We start from the raw sequence: 23698 nt of genomic DNA on the forward strand, positions 1-23698 counted from the left end.
TACCAGAACGCAGAAAACCGTTGAACTGCTACACGAATCACCAGCGAGTGTGTTTACATTATATTACCATTACTTTCACAGTCCGCCGGTCTCGACCGCTGTGCTTCAATTGTTTCAACATTTTACGGTTCTAAGCTTTTCTCTCGATTTTGTACTCAATGATGAATTAAATTTGCTTTTAATTGTATTTTTTAACGTGTTGGTGTACTAGCCAAAACAGTCTTGGACTAGTTATTTTGTAAAGCTATGAAAAGCTTCATTAAACAGAGAATTTGGTGCAAATTATTATTAACTGCTTTCTGTACTATTATTAATTAATTGTTAACATGGTTATAATTTTGTTAAATGTTGTATATCAATAAAAGTTATATGGATTCAGAATAAAAAGCTATGCAATAAATGAATGTTAAATCAGTATTAATGGTTTGCATAGTGAATTGATAATTTTCTTTAGTCTGGTAGAAATCGTTTAAAATTAACGATGTCGGGGAGACGACAAACAATGTAATTTTTTAGCTTCTTCGCATAAACATATTCTGAAAACGATATTCTTTGAATTAATCTTACTTATTGATCTCATTTACCTAACTTAATGGAATTTTATTCAATGATAATGAAAAGAAAGAAATTTAGTGCAGTCTGAGACACGATATTTAAAATTTTAATCTAAAAGAGTACATAGTTTGAATTATAGTGTTTTGTAAAATATGATAATAATGTTTATTTAAACACAAGAAATCATGTTTATTACCTAGGGGATCCAAAAAGCGTAATTATTGTAAAAACTGCGATAGAACGTTAAACTCCGTGTATTTTACTATTCAAGTCTTTTTAGTAGAGGTTTCATGAAGAGATATATTATTTTATTTAACACAATTAAAACAGGAAGGACAAATATACAGTTAACATTGTTTATCTTACGAGTAAAAAAAGATACTTTATTCCTATGTGTATTAAAAAAACTACCTTGAAACGTTCCTCAAATATGCTTAAAACGTAAAAAAACGCAGGTTATATCAAAACTAGGGCTTTGAAATAGTGCACCACATTAGTAACACCTCAATTAAGCACATTCTCATCCTTTCCCAATTACAAAACGTAATATCATGGACCTTCATATCTCTAGATGACGTAATTTTCCCACTTTAACCTTCCCGACCCTCAAACAATTATTTCCGGCAACAAATTAAAGTGGCAAACGTTAACGTCAACGCAGTTCCCTCTGAGCTTTAACCTTTTGCTACTTTCTGCAAACCTTAAATTTTAAAAGGCACATTAAAGTTACATTTTATTTTAAATCATTTGAAGGTACTTTCCAAAATCACATATTTTTCTACACGGTGTGTATTTTTCACTTACATCCACTTCATGTTTAAAGAATGCTCAATTCTTACCTAGACACCGAGTATTTACTTTAAAAATTTGGGGGGCAAAACTAAATAAGCTTATTAAAATACAAATGTTATTAAGTAGTGTGTTCAAGATAGGGGTCGATTTTATTTTTTTTAGCTTCAACCATTGATAAATTACATCATATACTCTTGTTAAGTATTATTACATATCACTCGTTGGCCGTTAAGTATTTTACTTTACACCATGGATTAAAAAAATAAGTCCGACCGACTCATGATATCGAATAGTTCTATTCCAGGATCCAAGAGCGCAAACAGTAAAAATAAGTATATTTACCTCAAATGTTTTCTAGTATGTTTTTATTCGTTTGTGAAAGGGTATAGAATGTTTTTGTTTAGGAATCGGATTTTGCTTGTTGTTAAACCTGAGGTAAATATATTAGGTCATCCTTAGGGTTTATTTTACAATATCAAGTATATAAGGCCATAAATTTGATATTAAAAGTAGGGTACAGTTTCTATTAAATTTTTTTATCGTTATTTAAAGGCTCTCAGTCAGCTAACAGGTAGGCTAAACCCATATAAAGTAATGGTTTTTGTAATAAGTTGAGCTATAGGTTACAAAAACTCAAAAAGATACACCGAAACAATTATTTATTCAATAAACCAATATACACAATATACATTACAAAACTGGAAATCCATAAGAAAATACCATCGTTACTGTACAATATCATGGGATAATGTTTTCCACAACGTAACAAAACTATAGTGATGTTTTTAAATATTGTTCTCTTATAGGATTACAGGCTGTGACATACCTGTGATTAAGCTTTGATGCTTCTAAAATTAGCATGGTTACTTCACGTAACCATACGATACTAAGTCACCCATCAGTGTTTGAAGGGGGGGTGTATAAAAATGCTAATTGAATCCATGTTTGGTTGAGTTTTCCTTCTAGGTTCAAAATCGACCAATTAAAAAAAACTTTCACGCCGCTGGCAATAATTTCCTTCTTCTTTAAATTCTTAAAGGAACTTGGGAAAATGTTAGATATTTCTTCAATACGTTTCTGTGATCAGAGATGGAATTAGTGAGATTCCGACGGATCAGACCTGGTCTAGCTTGTACTACTCTTGTACGCCCACGAAGTAGTAAAGATGTGGAGAAGACGATGTTTCCAAACCCCAATGATCCAGCTGTGCAAGCGACTTGACAAGAATGGCCAACCAGATTAGACAGAGTTAGCCTTGGCGTGACGTCATACACTGAGGTCTTCACGTTTGACGAGACCTACGGCACTGGCGAAGTGCCTTCCCCTCGTGACCACCTGTGTACGAATACATTATTATAGATTTATATAAACCCGAAATTCATGGTAGTTATATGACTAATAGTTTTAGAGAGACAGAAATAAAACAAAACCTTTTTTCCACAAAGCAAGCTGTGTTTGAACGTTATTCTTTTGCAGATTATATCCTTTGATTTTTATTATATAGCGACTGTTTAAATATAAAGTTTTATAATGTATAAATAAAATATTTTGCTGCAGGCACTTACTGTACCTGCAAGAATTGTGTATATATAACACATCCAAATACAAAATTAAGTGTAATCATCATCCTCCCTGCTCACCTCATTCTGTAGTAGTGAGAAGGACATGGCGATGATGACCAGTCCCAGGACCAGGTAGGTACAACAAGCCCCAGTCTGCCACGCTCCGTCTTGAAGCCTCACTGGGGCCATGTCACCGAACCCGATGGTACTCAGTGCGACAAAGCAGAAATAAGCTCCGTCCAGGAAACTCCACGACTCCCAGGAAGCGAAGGCAAACGCTCCCAGGCCGAAGTAGAGCCCGAGTAGCAGTAGGACCACTACTGGAGGAACTCTCTGAGGAGTTGTCTTCCTCAGGGGAGGAGTCTTGCGTGGAGGCGGGGTTGGGGCTCGTCGAGACTCTCCAGGGGCCCGCCAAATAAGAGGCACTCTTGAGGGTGTGTCATGCTGAGACGGCCTTGAGAAAAATAAAATCGAACTTTATAACGTTAAATTTTGCAGTCAAATAAAGGCATTGCATAGGCTTACATTTTTTTTGGCATGGTAAAAAATATCTTTAGTATAGAAGGCTTCGTATCAAGTACTTCTAATATTTAAAATATGTTCATCCATTATCTGACTGGAAAACGCAACCACCTAGTGCAGTTGATTTGATAAAAACTCCTTTGGCCTCAAATTCCTCTTACTATTTTAGTATTTCTCCAAATACACCAAATACATCATGCAAGATAAACTCATATTGCGTCTAATATATGTTTTTTTTATATAATCTATTTTATGAAATTCCACCCTTGGCTTTACTGGGATAACGCTAGTGCTAACTAATCTAAGTAAAATAATAGTATGTGTGGCATGAGCCTATATACGGGGTGACAAAAAAAAAAACAGGGACACAATTTTAAAATGTTATTTATCAGCTGGTATAACAGCTGGATAGTTCATTGTTGCGGCAAATGAATGTTTATTTGATGTCATTGGTGTATAGTTGCCATGGATCATCAATAGTTACCGCAACATCGAATAGAGACCTTTTTCTAGAGTCAGTTTCAGAAATTTTTACTCGTCGTTAGTTTCGTGTTTACTTCAACATCGGTCGTCATGGTGCAACCCCAGACCGAAAAACTATTCAAAGATGGGTAAGTAATTTCTGGAACATGGCTTCTGCACTCAAAATCAAACCTAGTGGGAGACCTCGGACTGTTCGAATGCCGGGAAACGTTGAAATGGTTCGTGTGAGTGTGCTGCGTAGTCCTAAGCGATCAGCTCGAAGACAGTCAATAGCTTTCCAATTTTCGAAATTATCCGTTTGCAGAATATTGTATTTAGATTGAAATTTCCATCCCTATAATATAGTAATGACACAAAAGAGAGGGATTTTGTGCATGCCAAACCATGTGTAAATGACTATTGCAGCTTGTGGAATCGGAGAATCTTCTTCAAGTCTTCATTATGTCAGATGAGGCTCATTTTGAACTCTTCGGTAAAGTTAATATGTAGAATTTCCGGTATTGGTCTGACGAAAATCCCAGAGAAATTCATGAACGACCACTTCATCCTAAAAGAGTTACTGTTTGGTGCGCAGTTGCCCGGTTTTGGATTATTGGTCCACATTTTTTGAGAACGATTTAAACAAATGTAGCCTAAACGATACATGCCACACATCAGATGATTCGATGTCCGTTTTACAACAACTATTCCCGGGACATTTGATTTCCCGGTTTGCTGATGTTTCATGGTCCGCGCGATCCCCGGACTTGACCTCTTGTGACTGTTGGCTGTGGGGTTATCTGAAGAGTTAAGTCTTTGTTTCTAAGCCCCACAACATTGTCGAACTGGAGCAGTGCATAAGGAACAATATCACTGCGATTCCTCAATGTTGCGAAGGATTGCTGCAAGGATGCAGAAAAGATGGGAGGCATGTGTGGACGTAGAGGGACGACGCCTGAGGGAAATCATCTTCCATAAGTAAAAAAGGTAATACAGTGCAAATATTTTGGTGTGATTTTTAACATTAAATTACGTTTAGTTATCGTGTGGTTCTTGAGCCAGGTCCACATGCAACAGTGTTTGGAGGTTATCGCACACTATTTACAGGTGTTTTGCATCAGGGCACCTCACCATGGCATATACTGTATGTATATATAAAAAACAGCATTATTACTCATATCTTTGTTTTGGCGAGTGGGTGGTCACGTAGTTTTTTTCAGTACCGTGTATTCGCGCAGTGGGTTCTATTTTGATTTGTTCGTGGCTTGCCCCTATGGAAAAAACTAACGGTACGTCCAGAGTACGCGCCGATTCAGATTCAGATTTTCGGCGGCAGGAATGGCACATGCATTTAAATGGAAGTGGTCATAGTGGCCGCCGGTTTCTGAGCCGGTGCGCAGGCACCTGCTTACCGGAATGAATATACCATTTTTCACTGGCTGTAACTTCACAACAGATTCAGACGCTATTATTTTACACGTTAATTTCTCATCTGACAATTTCATAACAACAACTGACTTGTTTCTTTGCTATTCGAGTCAGTACCCGTGGCGTATGTTTTGATTCTACTGTGGTCACCAACAAAATATCTGACTCAGATTAACCAAGCACCAAAAATCTGATGCTGAATCTGAATCGGCGTGCACTCTGGACGTACCGTAAAGCTGTATTTCCTATAAAAAAATGTGGTTCGATAGTAGAGAAAGGGATTTAATTATACAGGGTGAGTTTTAATTGTCCCCCCCCCCAACTTTTTTCTACATTTTTTCAAATATCAATGCCAGACCACTTCCAAACATTGTTGGGTAGTAAGTACTTCATTTTGACAAGGTGGTCATTTCCGGCCGCCATCTTGGATCCGCCATATTGGATGCAAAATATTTTTTTCAAATGTAAAAGTGGGGTTGTGACCCATTATTTCGAACTAGATTTTTACCCTGATTACAATGCCGTAAACCGTTTTTAAAAATCTTGATTCATTCTAAAGTTATGAGGCCTTTTTAAAACTTAATTTTTAGCCCATTTTAACATTGTGCTTGTACAAACTAAGACCATAATCTCAAAATAGTGCTAGATAAAGATAAGTATACACTACCAGTCATTGCCAACCTATTTCCACTTGGTTATGAATGATGTATTTTTTCGGCCGCCATCTTGGATACGCCATTTTGAAATGTTATAAATTATTTTAAATATAAAAGGGGTGTTGTGACCCATCATTTCGGATTACTTTTTTAAGCTGAACTCAATTCCATGCTCCATTTTTTATTTTCATATTTTGATTTTGAAATATTAACATTTTTAACAAAGATATTGCAATGTTTCATAAATAAAACTTGATAACAAATAATGGATTGCGGCATTGAGTTTAGCTTAAAAAAGTAGTTCAAAATGATGGGTCACAACACACCCTTCATATTTAAAATAATTTATCCCATTTCAAAATGGCGGATTCAAGATGGCGGCCGAAAAAAATCATCAGTCATAACCAAGTGAAAATAGGTCGACAATGACTGGTAGTGTATACTTATCATTATCTAGCCTTGAGATTATGGTCTTAGTTTGTACAAGCACAATGTTAAAATGGGCTAAAAATTTAGTTTTAAAAAGGCCTCATAACTTTAGAATGAATCAAGATTTTTAAAAACGGTTTGCGGCATTGTAATCAGGGTAAAAATCTAGTTCCAAATAATGGGTCACAATCCCACCTTTACATTTGAAAAAAATATTTTGCATCCAATATGGCGGATCCAAGATGGCGGCCGGAAATGTCCACCTTGTCAAAATGAAGTACTTCCTACCCAACAATGTTTGGAAGTGGTCTGGGATTGATATTTGAAACAATGTAGAAAAAGGTTGGGGGGGGACAATTAAAACTCACCCTGTATATGTGATTGAGTGTTGTGACAATAAGTGTAAAGGCAAAAGGTCCAATAGACCTTTGCCAATAGACAAAGTGCCAATAGGAAAAGTCTAAAATTATGTACTAAAATTGTGTGGAAAGAAGTTGTAAAAATTCTACGTTTTGGGGTTAGAAATGGGAAAAATTAATTTCTTTCCCATAAAACAACTCAAAATTCCGTTTCCAAAGTCCGATCAAGCTAATTCCTGAACTCATTCGAATAAACGTAGTTTTATTTCTTTAAACCAAATTTCATTAAAATTATACTAATTTCACCCGAGTGTTGTGTAACCTGACACACACGCACACATACAGGGTGTTGAAAATGTCTGGAACCAACATTATATCTGGTGAGTGGTTAAAGAAAAACAACTGATATTTTGTATACGGATATACTATGGTTTTACCTATCTTTTGGTGCCTTATGAAATTTTTTACCACTTATAGGGGATGTCCCGTAGAGGATGCAGTAAAAAGTTTTAATGGAAGCCTATGGTAAATGATACATCATTTTAAAGGTCATTTTTTTCTGAGTAAGGAGCCACAAGTTTCATCTCAAAAGGACCATCCTAGCAAAAATGGCGACGGTTTGAAATTTAAAAACCCACTTATAGGGAACGTCCTGTGGAGGATGCAGTAAAAAGTTTTAAAGGAAGCCTATGGTAAATGATACATCATTTTAAAGGTCATTTTTTTCTGAGTAAGGAGCCACAAGTTTCATCTCAAAAGGACCACCCTAGCAAAAATGGCGACTGTTTGAAATTTAAAATTCAATTATTTTCAAAAACTTCAAACAGTCACCATTTTCGCTAGGGTGGTCCTTTTGAGATGAAACTTGTGGCTCCTTACTCAGAAAAAAATGGCCTTTTAAATGATGTATCATTTACCATAGGCTTCCATTAAAACTTTTTACTGCATCCTCCACAGGACGTTCCCTATAAGTGGTAAAAAATGTCATAAGGCACCAAAAGATAGGTAAAACGATAGTATATCCGTACACAAAATATCAGTTGTATTTCTTTAACCACTCACCAGATATAATGCTGGTTCCAGACATTTTCAACACCCTGTATATAAATAAATGAATTTAAACGAATGAGAAGTACTTTGGGGACATCAAAAACTATAGTGGTCCCGTGTATAGGTCTTACCATGAAAACTACACCAGTAGCTCATTCTACTGTATATATAGGTAATTCGATTATACTTTTTGAAATCATTATACCTAATAACAACCTAGTTTTCCCCCGTACAAATACAAATATTTTGCAATAGTTATTCCCAACAGAGAATAAATTACTCTATTTACTGAAACGGTGGTAAGTTGTTAATAAACGACAAGTCAACTTTATTTAAACAAATTATTACTGGCCGGTTGAATTTAGTGTGTTTGGATCAATTAATCTGTAGGATCTATATCCCAAAGGATGTCCAACCTGATAAAATGCATTGCTCCTTAGCTTGATAAAATGGAATATTTAAAAATTATGTCAACCTATTGTCAAATTCATCTACCGTAATATATACAAGTAATGTGTGAAATTTATTTTGCAAGAAGCCATTTTAGTATTGTTGTAACATATACGGCTGTTAGGTAAACCGGGGTTTATAGTGGAAGTACATTGTTACTAAGCCATAGAAAGAGTGCCTACATTAGTGACCAACAACTGCTCTCATCGAGTTTGACACCAGAGCTACAAGTGGCGGACGTCAAACAAAACCACAGGGTTGAAGTCCTGAGTGAAACTCTATAATGGCCATAGAGGGTTTAAATAGTTTAAAACTATCTTCAAAGTCTACTGCTATATATTTTTAGTCTACCTATCTTGTGACATATGAAATTATGTATAATTTAATGTTTGTACTTTATGAACTTCAATATTGTTATATTAATAATTGGTAAACACAGTTTGTGAGAACCCACCTACATCTCAAAGATATTATGAGACAGAACCTACCTAACGTTGTTTAAGCAATGTTATATATGTAAGCTAAAGTGTATCACCATTGCGTTTTAGCGAATACTCTAAGTAGCTATTACCGTAGGTGGCACGGTAAGACCTAGGCCCGGGCCGGTTTACTTTTTCATTTTGATGTCCCCAAAGGCTAAAAACGCCATTCGTTCAAAATGTAATATATTAATAACTAATATGTAAAGGAACATATATACCCTTTTTTCTACTTTTTTATTTAATAATATTACACAGCATGTTTCGTCTATAATGACATCTTCAAGTGTTAACAAAATTCCAAACTATTCCAAACAAAATTGTTTGGAATATTGTTTATTGGAGATTAGCTTAGTCTCCAGGTTTGCTGCGGTGGGGGCATTTGTATATTAATGTTTTAAATAGGTTTTTTTTATGTTTATAAAGGTTGATAAAAGTCTTCTTTCTTTTTAAGATGTTTAAATTATCCGCAATTGCTATAGTAAATCCACCAAATAATATTCCTGATTAGACCTCTCACCTTTTAGCGTGTTCCGGGTCGTCATCGTCCGACTCCCTCTCGTGAGGCTGGTGTTTCCTCAGCAGCTGTCTTGCCTCTGGTGTGAGGGAGCAAACAGGCTTGCCGTTGTCTGTCGCCACAGCCACTAGGGTCCCTCTAGCCTCGGCCTTGTGGTGGCGAGCTGGCCGACTACTTGCTACAAACAAGTAGTTGAAGCGTGTTGATCATTTTACTGTGGGGGGGTGTCCTTTGTGGGAGATGTAGATCGTGTCAAACACCATAGCGAGTGGAATTACGCATGAGGACAAGTAGAACTCCTTTTCTACTGCCTTCGCTAGTTATTTTGTACCGTGACCAGGCAATTGAATGCCATTGGTTTAGTTGAATACTACTATTGTAGCGTTAAGAGCCTTTCTCTCATCTCTTCCACACGCCATTTTCATTGAAACGGTCCATCGCCATGATGTGTTTAGAAATGATTTTATGACTAGGTTAAGACCTTTATAAAAACACTTTTCCTAATGACTTCGCGTACATTTATGTGCAATATTTTCAGAACAGGTATGCCTAAGGCCCCGTTTATGCACCAAGAGCGGGAGCGCGGCGGTAGCGGGCCCGCTCCCGCTGTGAATGTGGCTGTTTATGCACGAAGAGCGATAGCGGTAGCGGTTGGTTAAAGGAGAATGGAAGGGGGACACAGTCTTGCCAACTCAAACTCTGCCAAATAATTAACACAACTATTTGTCCTAAGTGCACGTGCGCGTGGGTCAAGTTGGCAACCCTGGCTTCAGCCGCTCCCGCTCCCGCCGTGCATAAAGAGTCCCATTTGACTCAATGTAGTTGAAAACCGCTCTATCCCAAGCAACCGCTGCGATTTCTAACTACACAGCTGGCGAATTAGAAACCGCAGCTGGAGGTCAACCGCTATCGCTATCGCTCTCTTGGTGCATAAACAGCCCCTTTTAACTCAATGGTGTTAGAAATCGCTACCGGTGTCGCTACCGCTCCCGCTCTTGGTGCATGAACGGTGCTTAACGTTGTAATTAGTCCTGAAATTTGCAACATCCAACATCTACACAGATCTACACCCGGTACTAACTGATTTATGTTTTCATTTTGATGTGCCCAGAGGAGAAAACTCTATTCGTTCATATGCTTTTAAATGTATATAGGCCTAACTTGAGCTATTTTGATGTGATTCTGATGAAATTTGACATGCATATGAAGAGCTTGATTATTTCGCGAACAACCAAGATCGGGTAATGGGAATGGGGCGTTCAAGCTTATGAAAAACTGTTTGGTTTTCAAACTGTTAAATGTTTTACGGTTACATTATTGTACAATTTAAAGGTTACAAAGAAAAATCATAATAAAAACTGTATATTTGACATCCCTATGTAATTTTCAACGTAAAATTAAAAGGAAAACGGTTCCCCAGTTTGTTAAATTTATTTATTTAATTCTATTCCGTTAACATTTTATCAAAAACCTATTCCTCCATTCCCCAAAGCAGCAGATGATGGTACTCACTAAAGGGGAGTAAATATGACTTGTATATGGGAATACTTTAATCAGACAAATAAAGAATATTGTTTTCAAAAAGTAAATACCCTGCCGAAGCAAACCTGCAGACTGAGCGAATTCCTAATTGTCTGATTAGATTTTCATTTAAATATATATATAAATAAAATTAGGTTTAATGAGTAACTAGTTTTGCTGCTACAGGGAGGGTAAAAAGTGGGTTTTTTTGTAAAATATAATAGCTTAGTGTAAAATAAATAAATTTGCCAAGTTTGATCAAAATACATCAATAAAAAACCAAACATTAAAATTTACTTTAATTTAATTTTTTTTTGTTTCCTTAACCAATAATTGTAAGAAAAACACTACAATTTACAATTTTTTTTGTTTTTTTTTAAGTTCTACAAAATGGTTTGGAAAGAAGTTGAAAAATGTTATGTTTTTAGGGTCAACAATTGGAAAAACCAATGTTTACCCCCGTTACCATGGTCCGATCTTGCTGTTTCTTCAACTCACTTAAGTTTATCCCACCATACACCTTCAAGCCAAATTTAATAAAAACCAGACAAATATATATATAAATTTGAAGAAATAGTGTTTTTTGACCTCTAGGGAAATCAAAATGAAAAAGTAAATCAGTCCAAGGAGTAAGTCGACGGTAATATTAGACTTCCCTATAGGTAAATTCACTAAAAGATAATTTAGCCTTTAATCCTGATAAAATGAACTATGGAAAGAGTAGGTATTACATTTTTATACATCCTAAGCTATAAACAACATATTTTTGATTCCTATTTGGGCCTTAGTTATAAACATGTTTTTGTAATTAAATATAAAACAAAGAAAGGGTTCCTAATCTACATTATCATAAAACTCAAGATAAAATATGATTAGTCTTGTGTTGCAAATAGTTTACGATATATATTCATACTTCAGTGTTATTTAGCATAGAATACAAAGTCAATTTAAATCTCAAACTTGTAAAGTTATATCAAGGAAGGTAAAGTGTTATCAATCTTTACTCTCAAGGAAAGAACAATAAAGTAGGATTTCCCAGGTTGGTGTTCGCTCCTTCATAAGTAGCGAAGTTGAGAGGTGAAATGTCTAACAAGAACGTAAGGCTGTAATTCCAGTTTCAAAGACAATAAAAAGGTATTTTGTACTTTATTGCGTCTGTGTATAACTTGTTAGACCTTACCTTTGGTACGTGTATCATTGTTAATACACCTTTCGTAAAGTCATTTTGTATTTTATAACCAATTTCTTCCAAGATGATAAATTATTAAAAAATTCAAGATTTTCTTATACTCGTTTATTTGGGATCAGATATTATTAGTCTACATATTTTACTATTAGGCCTCAATCAAGAATTACCATACAACGCTTTTACTTTTTATTTATTAATCAAACTACTATGTAAATGGAGACAATTTAGAATAATAGTATTACTAAATCTCTCACAACTGAATAATCTATATATTTAAGACGCTACTTGTTTTTTCTTGTGGCAACTTATTTGAGAGAAGGGCGTAGAAATTGGTAGGGGTGTCTAAATAAAGGTCTTGGTCTGTAGATGAGCCATCAAAGAAGAAAATGGGTTATTTTCCTTGAGACGCTGCCCCAGCGGCCTTCAAAATTCCCTTCCCATGTTGTTCTTAAGGAGGAAAAGTGGGGGGTTTGTAACAACTTATAGTATAAATATGAAATATCTCACTATTTCATATATCTTAGGTCTGAAACATATTCCAGAGTTGACAATGGATGAAACTACGTAATGGTTTTAGAAGTACTAAGTTCAAATTTTGTTTGGTATTTTAAATTTTAGACAAGCACTAATAGAATATGTAGAAGCGAGCTCAATTAATTTTCCTTAATAATTAATAAGATCACCAGTCTTATTCCACTCTTCTTCTAGTTTTTCCTAAAATAACCTAATCAACATAAGTATTATCTGTTAAATGTTTTAAATTGTGTTCACGCATTTTGTTTAAGCCACCATGACATAGTTTTACTAACTGAATCAAACATTATAACTACCTACCCTTGCTGTTCCTTTGTACAGGGGCGGAACAGCACAGACGTGAGTAGCCAATCTGGAAGGTGTGGGCTAACGTCGTTCCCAGGTTTGACAGACACACAAGCATCAGAGGCACTCCAACTAAGGCATACACCATAGTCACGACCTTCCCCTCGGCTGTCCGTGGGGCTATGTTGCCGTAACCTAGGAGAAAATATGTGTTTATCAAGTACGTCAGTTACTAACACTAAGGCATACACCATAGTCACGACTTTCTCCTCGGCTGTCCGGGGAGCTATGTTGCCGTAACCTAGGAGAAAATATGCGTTTATCAAGTACGTCAGTTACTAACACTAAGGCATACACCATAGTCACGACTTTCCCTTCGGCTGTCCGTGGGACTATGTTGCCGTAACCTAGGAGAAAATATGTGTTTAATAAGTACGTCAGTTACTAACACTAAGGCATACACCATAGTCACGACTTTCCTCTCGGCTGTCCGTGGGGCTATGTTGCCGTAACCTAGGAGAAAATATGCATTTATCAAGTACGTCAGTTACTAGCACTAAGGAATACACCATAGTCACGACTTTCCCCTTGGCTGTCCGGGGGGCTATGTTGCCGTAACCTATGCTATATTCACCCACACACAAGGATTTGCCGATAGGATAGCTGGAGCTGTTGCTGCTATGGAGTATGAGCGTCCAAGGAGTGCACATGATGTACAAACTCCCCCACCAGGCATTGAATCTCTATCGGGAAACGTCTCTCCACCAACACAAGACAATGTACCCTAGACCAATCTAAAGAATGTCTTAGCATTTTAACTATTAACATGCAGTCGCTACGTAATAAACTATATGAACTGGAGATTATTTTAAATGAAAACCCAACTGATGTTATCTGTGTAAATGAACATTGGCTGCTGAAAGACGATATTTCACTGTATGTACCTGAAGGTTATATCTTAGCTTCCCTCTACTGTAGACTTTCTCATTTTGGGGGTTCTTCTATCTTGGTGTAAAATGATACATTGTTTGAGCAACTAGACATTACCAAGTATTGCCTCAGTTCCACCTGTGAAGCTTCTGCGGTTAGGCTAACAAGCTAAATGTTATAATATTATGTTTATATCGTCCCCATGTGTCTAACTTTAAGAGTTTTATTGCCAATTAAGATAAATTATTAACTGATCTCACTGCTAGCCCTTTAGCCTTTTAGATATGTAATTCTTGCAGGTGACCTGAATGTTGATATTCTCAAATCCAATGGCAATGAAACCTTAGAATTAAGTTATATCTTAAGATATTTTTATTTATGAAGAATTCACCAGGTTCAATTAATGTCTTGATGTTGTAGCCTCTAATGTCATGTCTGACCAGGTGGAGGTTAGCTTGCTGGAACTGTATATTCTATCTGACCATGCAGGTGTATGGACTACCTTTAGTCTCGGCACTGACCTGAGTATAAACAATTTAAATAAACGGTATCAGCATTCTGAAACATACTATTTCCCATAAGTTTGTCAACAACCTTTATCATGTGTAAGCGGTGAGAGTAAATATACGGAAATGGGATTTGAACAATTTTGTTCAGAATTTAAAGGACTATAACATACTAAATTTTTATCAAAATTCGAGCCAATTTTGGGAAAATCCGATTTTTCCGTTATTTTATGGGGTTTTTATGGGAAAATAACATAATTTACAATAACTTTTAAACCGTAATTTTTACAGAAATGGGATTTGTACCCTTTTGTTCAGAATATAAAGGACTATAACATAATTTTTTTTTTCAAAATCGTTCGGGCCGTTTTTGGGAAAATCCTATTTTCCGGTTTTTTATGGGAAAATCCCCATTAAAAATCAGAATTTTTAAAAATGAAGAAACACCTGGAGATACCATGGATTAGAACCTACATACTACATTTCATCGAAATCGGACCACAGGTGTAGTCCCTAGCTCTGTACACATCCACACACACACACACACACACACACACACGCACACACACACACACACACACACCGACAGACATCACTTCGAAAACCACTTTTTTGGGTCCAGGGGGGCCCAAAACAAATATATCCACTCAAAACTCAAACTCGAACATTTTGACGAAAACAATACTTTCTCCATATACTATGGTATAGGGGGAAAACGTAAAAAATCAGGTGAGAATAAAATTAAAAAATTCCGATTTCTTTCTGAGGGTAAAATTAACTGTCTCAAGCAATTTCTGGTGGATAATGGGTGGGGAAGAGTATACACCATTGAAGTTAATAGCTCAGTGAATGTATTTTTAAATATTTTCTCTTTTTATTTAAATAAGTTGTCCTAAGATCTCTGTTAGTCCTAAGAGCAAGGTTAAGGTTATAAACTGGTTTACTCCTGAGTTGATTAATATGCGTAGACTCCTTCTGCTTATGAATGACAGATGGAAGATTTCTAAAGGTTTGTAGGATAAATTGAATCTTAAAAAGTTTATAAACCAGTACAAAAAAGAGATTACCAAGGCCAACATTGCAGCTAACAGCAAGTTTATAGGCCTACCTAGTTCCGGAAACCAGAGTAAAGCTGCTTGGGCAGTCACTAAAAAAGAAGGGAACTTTGAAATAAACTCAAATGTTACGATTCCTATTACATCTAAGCAATTTAATTAATATTTTGTTAATGTACCTAGTCATATTTCTACAGAGCAAAACAATAGCCTTGATGTGAGTACAAATTCTTCTGTCCATTCCTATAACAACACTAGGACAAGAGACCACATAGCTAGGCCTAGTATTAGATTGCAAAAATATTTCGATATTCATAGTTACCATCAGATTTTATTTTACAACAAATTGCCTTTAGATATAAAAATGTTACCATTTACGAAAAGTTTTACCAATGTTTGTAAGTTGCTTAAAGATAAGGCATTTTATTCGACTGAGGAATTTTTAAAACTTGTATTTTAATGTTGATTTACTTTGACTTTTTATTTATAAAAAAGGATATGTTGACGAAGCCTATTGTAACTGTGGTATCTAACGGCAAATATATTCTTGATTCACACACACAACTACATTATTCTCAAGTTTACGCCATATACGCCAGTTGCTTTGCTACCTATTTTTATAGCAGCCAATTTTAATACTCCAACTACACAAACACAAAGTCTAACTATGTAGTTAGAATTACTATGTAGAAGCTATAATAGTTTCTATTCTAGCTCAACATGCATAAACAGGTTATAATTTGCACTATTAGTTCCCCTTACTTTTTATGGTTATGTTAGAACCCCCCCCCCCCCCACATCATGTTTCCCGTATGAGTAATAATAGTAAAACTACGAGTTCTATCAAACTACAGCAGTAATATTAGATACTCTACCCACCTATGGTCGTAATTATAGTTACACTGTAGAGCACTGCCCCACTGAAAGTCCAGTGGAGCTCTCTTTCTCTCAGCTCCATTCCGCTATTTTTTGTTGCTTCGACGACACTTCGCTCGAATTTCCGCAGCTGCGCGTCGACAAGGTGAGTCCAGTTCTGCTCGTACAAGACATTTAGACGCTCTTGAACAGAAATTTGAGCATTCCAACAACTTTTCAATATAACCATATTTCTTTATTTGTATTTGTTGAGTTGGTTACCTTAATTCACTATGACACATGTAAAGAGATTTAACTTTGAAACTGCATTTCATACTCGTTTAATGTTTTCCATAAAAGTAATAATAAAAAAAAACCTTTGTAGTGGTTTATCAAGAGAAAAGGATAAGATTATTTTAGGTCCAGTCAATTGATTTTCTCAGTGTTTAATTCAGTAGCGACATAACAGGCGATTGTTCTTGTTGCCTTCGAGTAGTGATGTAATACGAGAACGTATCAAAGACATTCCAGCTAGGCTTCCGTAGCCACGTACTATCCAATATCAATAATTGCTCTAAGACTGCCCGATATCCGAAATCTCTTTGACACTATGTTGTGTTCTATCTGTGCTTGTAAACTCACATTCAACTAAACGTTTGTCTACGTTGTCTATAAACTGGCTCACAACTATGCAAGCCTACACCGATTTCACTCAAGTAAACAATTGTATATTTAAGACAAATCAGTTGTCAAAGATCCATCAATGTCCTAAATCCACACAATGTTTACGTTAGAAGATACAACCTATCATAACTTAGCCTATGTTTGCCTAATTTATAACACCAGTTTATACACCAGTAGGTTTGCAGACTCTCTTCCCAAAACGTGCTTCTAATTTAACTCTAAGAAATGTGTTCCATCCTTAATATGCCATCACAACTTAGTCTGACTAAAGATATCCTGTAAAGTTTTATCTCATAAAGACAATTTATTTGAGAGTGGGCTTTACCCTACATAAACTTTCAACATTCCTTCAAAAACCCTAATAATTTAATAGGGGTTTAAATAAGCCTTCTATGACTGACAACTATAACCTATCCAAGCTACCAGCCATACCAGAATGAACCTAAAAAATATACCTTTAATACCCCTAGCTCGACTTAACCGAACCTAATTTACGCTACCTGTTATGAGCCAGAGTTCTCTAAGACACTCGTCCCTGAAATGACGGACGGCGGCTCTCTGTCTAAACTCGTGACCTGACTCCAACCTCTGGAAGACCACACCTCCGAGGAGGACGTAGCCGAGGACGAGCACCGTGAGGGCGAGGTTCTGGACAAGGAGGGTGGAGAGGCAGCGCGTGGGGACGCCGTGGACCCCTCCAGAGGGCATGGACGTCCTCCCGCAGCCACCCTATCCTGCATATATAGAACATGTTAATTAGAATATATTCTAAGCCTTAACCTATGCTTTCTTATGAAAGCTGTTCTATGGCTACGACGGGTCTGGGCCCATGCTGGAGTTGGGGTTCCCTTGGCAATACTAGTACCAGGCTAGCTGTGAGGATGTGTAGTTATATCAAGGTTTAAACATTTTGACCTTTGCCTAAAGATGCAAAAAAGTTGATGCCTAAAAAGTCAAAGATCGATTTGTACAGAGCTGTTAAGTTAATCAAAAGAGTGGATGATTTTACTCAATTACGAGATTTAAAGTAATTCAATGATGTTGTATTATTTTATAGAATTAACTTATTCGTTAATTTAAAAACTAAAAACTCTGCAGCTTATAATTTTTCTACCTTTGCTATAAGCATAAATTCATAGAACTATTATTGAGTGGAGCGAGCGAAACTCTTATTCGTCGACTTATGTGCTTTCGTCATAACGCAAACTCCTCCTAGACGGCTGAAGCGATTATTTTAAAGTTTTGCATGGTGATTAAGACCATATTGATGAGTGCCAACATCTATATGGAGATAAAAAATTCTCCCAGGAATCCACCCCATGGGGTCTTAAATTTCTAATGTAATTCTTATGGAAGCAGTATTTGACACATTATATATACAAAGGAATATCATTAGCTATTGACATGCAGTTCATAAGAAAACAGCTCATAGAATTATTGTTAATCAAGGATATTAAAACAGTAACGGTATGGATCATAAACATTAAAAAATTACGTCATTTTCTCTTTACTACTAAGATCATTAAAGTCGCCAGAATGTGGTGTAGGTGGTTTTTGAAAGTTCCATTTAAATAATAATACAATCATATTTACTTTCGAGCTAGTGACTTAATTTGTTTTTGTTTATGATCAATACCGTTTATGTTCTAATATTCGTGCTGTTTCTCATCTTGTTATGTATTATTTTAGTCCGTTAATTCTTGGTTTTAATTTGAACATGATTTACTATTTATTACGTTACACCGGAACAAGTTAATTATTGCGTGTTTGTGGCAATGTTCAATTTCTTTTATCTTACAAACTAAACATGTTTAGTGCTGTAGAAGAAAATTTAAGTTCCTTGCCTCACATTGTGCGTCATAAGAATAAAATACAATTTCATACACCTGCTCCAGACTTACTTGGGAAAAAATTATTTGATTTTTTTATATGAGTATATATTAGGGATAAATTGATTCGAATAAAAATCTAGTAAGATTTAAATTTAACAGAACCACGTGTTTTAATATAAACAATATTATTTATCATTAACTAATGGTTAAGATGATTTGTTTGAAATTCCCCAAGCTTACTTGGGAAAGGTATATTTGATTGTTTCATTTTTAGTAGCCCTCATATTAGCGATGTGTTGGTGTAAATGAAAGCTAAATGATAAAGTCACGTTCACGTTAAATATCAGTCGGACGGGGTTGGATGACATGTTTTAACATAGACAAAGTTGTCGGTTTACATATCAAACAGAGAATTCCTAAAAAAATAGTATTTCAGCTAAAATTTGTGTTTTTGAAATGTTATATGCTTACGTGATAACATTTTATTGGAAGTTTTTATAGTATCCCCATTTATTAGTAATGAATTAGTTTGAATGACACCCATTTTACGTTAGGGCCAGGTTCGATCGATAGATGGGCTATTTTTCAACCCAAAATTTCCAAAGGAATGACTAATGACCATTAAAAAAAGCTCTGTCTGGACACATACACAAGTCGATAATCAACGTGTAATATCAAAGTTTAGTTTGGAATGTTCATATTCATTAAAGTTAATTACCCAATCCGTAAACCTGATATTGTAGAACATGTAAATGCATGCACGTTTATAAACTTACCATCGCACACAGTTAAGCTTTTATGGGATCGGTAAAAAAATTTTAGAAGCCGAAAATACTTCGGTTATGTTCTACGTCATCAGTAGTTTGATCCGTATCACTCTGGGCAATATATGATATATCACCCAGGAGGTTTTAAGCTAAGAATGTAAATCCAGATCTCTGAAAATACATATACTGTAATGAAATCGCTGTATTTTTTTACTTCCTTTTACTGGGAAAAATATGTAACTATTTTAATCATTAAAATAATTATTACTCTAAAAAATTACTGTCTCAGTTTTATGATGTGGTTAAACGGCATATTTCATTCCTAGAGCCAAAAATGAGGCTTTGCTGGCTCGAGATCATTGTATAAGTTCGAGACGAATTCGAGAACTTAAAGCGATCAGCTGCAAACCCCTTTCGGCCCGTGGTACGAATGCTAATTTTCACCTCACTATACAAAATTAAAAATCAGGGTGTTTGTGAACTCTCTCGAAATAATTCACAGAATTATTCCTTGGGTTAATACATGAATATTTTACATTATAAACATGGGTCGCCGGAGCCTCGTTTTCCGTCCGTCTGTCTGTATGTGTTTTTTATAAATAACTTTATAACTCGAGTTTGAATCAAGGTACAAACTTTAAATTTGACAAACTTGTGTATATTAACGTGGTACACAAACATGCAAAATTTCATTTCGATGATTATAGCCGTTTCAAAATGGCGGCCATCTAAAATCTTTGACCTCAAATTACATGAAAACCACTAGAGTTACAAAAAAAGACACAGAAATAACAAAATTTAGGAAATGTAATGTCAAATCAAATGACACCTAGATCTTAAAGATCGAACAACAAACAGCTGAGTTATAATATTATATTTTTTTAAATAATTATTAATTTCTTTACTGGCTTTTAGTTGTTATTGTTTTTTCTTTAAAATCATTTGATTTTAAAATCATCTGAGTACATTACGTAACCTTAAACAGATCTCAATAGTTAAGGTAAAAATAGGACACTTAATACATTTACCATCTAGTAAAAAAACTAAATGTTGTTGTAAGGGCAAACCAGCTGTCTTACATTGTTGTAACAATTTAAAAAGGATCAGATGATTTTAACGAATAGACAATAACAATTAAAATCCAGTAAAGAAATTATTAATTATTAAACAAATTAATAACTCAAAATAATCATGTGATCATCATCTCAAAATCATCTGTCCAACCAGCTGTCTTACATTGTTGTGACAATTTAGAAAGGATCAAATGATTTTTAAGAATAAACAATAACAATTAAAAGCCAGTAAAGAAATTATTAATTATTTAAAAAGTTAATAACTCAGCTATTTCTTGTCCGATCTTTATCATCTAGGGTTCATTTGATTTGGCATAAAACTTCCCACATTTCGTTATTCTTGTGTTTTTTTTTGTTTTTTTTTTTGTAACTATTGCGGTTTTTATGTAATTTGAGGTCAAAGATTTTAGATGGCCGCCATTTTGAAACGGCTATAGTCAACGAAATGAAATTTTGCATGTTTGTGTAACACGTTAAAATACACAAGTATGTCAAATTTAAAGTTTGTACCTCGATTCAAACTCGAGTTATAAAGTTATTTATAAAAAACACATACAGACAGACAGAAAACGAGGCTCCGGCGACCCATGTTTATAATGTAAAATATTAATGTATTAACCCAAGGAATAATCCTGTGAATTTTTTCGAGAGAGTTCACAAACACCCTGTATATACAGGGTGTTCATAAAAGGTGGGGACATATTTTACCTAGTGATTCCTTGGGTCAAAGTAAAGAGAAAATCACGAATAACATTTTTTCCAAAATCGCTTCGTTAACCAGATATCCGCCATTTTGTATTTTTTACATACACTTTTTTATCTTCTAATTTTTTCAACCGATCTTTATGAAACTTGGTATGTATGTTAAGGTAGAAGAGACCCGTGTTCGAAAAATATTTCATCTTGATTCAACCTAAAATTTCAAAATGATGGCCATTTAAAACATTTAAACTTAAATTACTAAAGAATGACTGATTTTATGAAAAAATGTCACGTGCGCTTTTATTTAGCATTTTTAATTACCTATCAAACAATACCAAGTTCATAAAGATCGAATAAGAAATAGCTGAATTATTAAAAATTTTTGTTGTAAAATGGGGCAAACCTGACTAGCTTCTGCCTTATTCTACCCCATTTTACAAATAAAAATTGTAATATTTCAGCTATTTATTATTTGATCTTTTTGAACTTAGTATCGTTTGATAGGTAATTAAAAATGCTAAATAAAAGTGCTCTTGACATTTGTTCATAAAATCAGCTATTCTTTAGTTTTTTAAGTTTAAAAGTTTTAAATGGCCGCCATTTTGAAATTTTAGGTTGAATCAAGATGAAATATTGTTCGAACACGAGTCTCTTCTACCTTAACCTACATACCAAGTTTCATAATGATCGGTTGAAAAAATTAGAAGATAAAAAAGTTTATGTAAAAAATACAAAATGGCGGATATCTGGTTAACGAAGCGATTTTGGAAAAAATGTTATTCGTGATTTTCTCTTTATTTTGATCCAAGGAATCACTAGGCCAAATATGTCCCCACCTTTTAAGAACACCCTGTATATACGTTATAAACGTTTGAAAACGACTAAAAACATATAATAGTGAGGTGAAAAATAATGATGAAGTTTGATGTTGAGGGCCAATGAAATTAAAATAACACCCCGATAACTCCGCTTTATTCTTTGGACGCCTCTCTGAACACCACCTAAACTTCTAACTCCGATACTTCGCTGTACGACATTCACTAATTCCACAGCTTAAGGCTCATGTGCACACTTAAGAAATTATCATAAGATTTTGGTTGTTTTGACTAAATTCTTAACGTTTAGAATGCATATTAAAATATAACACAAACCTTATGGTGATTTTACATACCATGTCTTTAAATTGGCGTACAATTTTATCGCATAAAAATACTGCCATAATTTTTTTAGCTGTACAGTTTTTAAATTACAAAATAGTTTTAAACTCATATAACTGTTTCATTATCAGAGTATTAAAATGTTTAATATGAGCAAGACGTGGCCTGAACATTCCAGGGGGAGTATGAGCAGCATCGAAATGAAGGAAGATATTAACTCAGGTAAAGCTGCGTCTCATACCTACCATTTTAATATCTTCGTTTTCAAACACTGCCTGATCCTTATTACTTTTACTGTAAACTCAGAACTCGCTCAATAATGTTTAATATATTCATTAGGCTATATTTTAATAAAATCGTTTTTGAATGCAATTATTATTTACTGAATAAATGCTATGTTTTACAAGGGCCTCTCACAAAACATTGTCAAAGTAAGTGCTTACTTAGCGCAGAGAAGAAGAAAACAAAACATCAAAGGTTTTTGGTTGGGGATTGTAAACAATATGAAATATTTTAACCGAAGAATTTCCAGCTGGTGCTATGTATTAAGCTTAGGTTTTATTTTTACTTCCATTTTTAAAATACGTATTTATAGGGATTTTACTTAGTTGAATCATGATGATCTGTTTTGCGAGTTATTACTGGTAATATAATTATGTAACAACGAGTGCTTGGTGTATTAATGTTTAATATTGTAACCAATTTAAAAATTATGTCTTCTCGAGACAAATTATAATAATTTTTAAAATGACTAAATCCATAAATATTTAACAACTAACCTCTTTGAAACTATTTGTACAAACTAAAGACCATTCAAACGATATTTTTATGAAGCAGGTTTATTCAGACACCAACAGTCGATGTTGCTATTCTATTGGGATATCGATATGCCATAACACGAGCAGTGCAATATGCTGCACAGCCTTCGCGAGTCGCTAGCCCAACTGGCAACTCTACTTGACTGGGTTTAAATGTATTTATCAATAAAACACGAGCTCGTGGGAGAACTTCTATACTAGTATGTTTATCCAATGTCCACAACAGAGTAAGTCAGTTGTGTTCAAACTTAAGTGCAATCATTTTAGTATAAATATATTTTAAAAAATACAAATATCACACCCTTTTTACAAAATGTTTTTTGCATACCATTATTGACGAGAAATAAAAAAAATATATATCAAAGAAAACTGTTTTTTTATATCACAACTAAATAACAAAAATATGTACCTAAACTATTATCAGACTTCTACTGTAGATTTATGCTTAAAAATATAGACTTAACTCAGATGAGCAGTAAGTTAGTTTTAACTTCTTTATAAATTGTGTGTATATTTGTACCGAAACTGG

The 23698-nt window shown here is 34.8% G+C and overlaps 1 protein-coding gene across 1 annotated transcript in view; it reads right to left on the minus strand.

Annotated features, from left to right (window-relative positions):
• Nucleotides 1–1997: 1997 nt before the first annotated feature.
• Nucleotides 1998–23698, minus strand: part of LOC128994785 (potassium channel subfamily K member 15-like) — a 28642-nt gene continuing 6941 nt past the window's right edge. Inside the window, exons 2-7 of the mRNA XM_054419556.1 lie at nt 17321–17554; nt 16161–16340; nt 12806–12985; nt 9265–9439; nt 2988–3363; nt 1998–2682 (exon numbers count right to left, since the gene is read on the minus strand). Of these exons, the coding sequence (XP_054275531.1) occupies nt 2614–2682; nt 2988–3363; nt 9265–9439; nt 12806–12985; nt 16161–16340; nt 17321–17528 (1188 nt within the window). The 5' untranslated portion in view covers nt 17529–17554 and the 3' untranslated portion in view covers nt 1998–2613. The remainder of the gene's footprint in view (nt 2683–2987; nt 3364–9264; nt 9440–12805; nt 12986–16160; nt 16341–17320; nt 17555–23698) is intronic.

The sequence above is a fragment of the Macrosteles quadrilineatus genome, unplaced genomic scaffold, assembly GCF_028750875.1.
Source record: "Macrosteles quadrilineatus isolate MER2022 unplaced genomic scaffold, UCM_ALF_1.0 Scaffold_1__1_contigs__length_201487025, whole genome shotgun sequence".
Lineage (NCBI taxonomy): Eukaryota > Metazoa > Arthropoda > Insecta > Hemiptera > Cicadellidae > Macrosteles > Macrosteles quadrilineatus.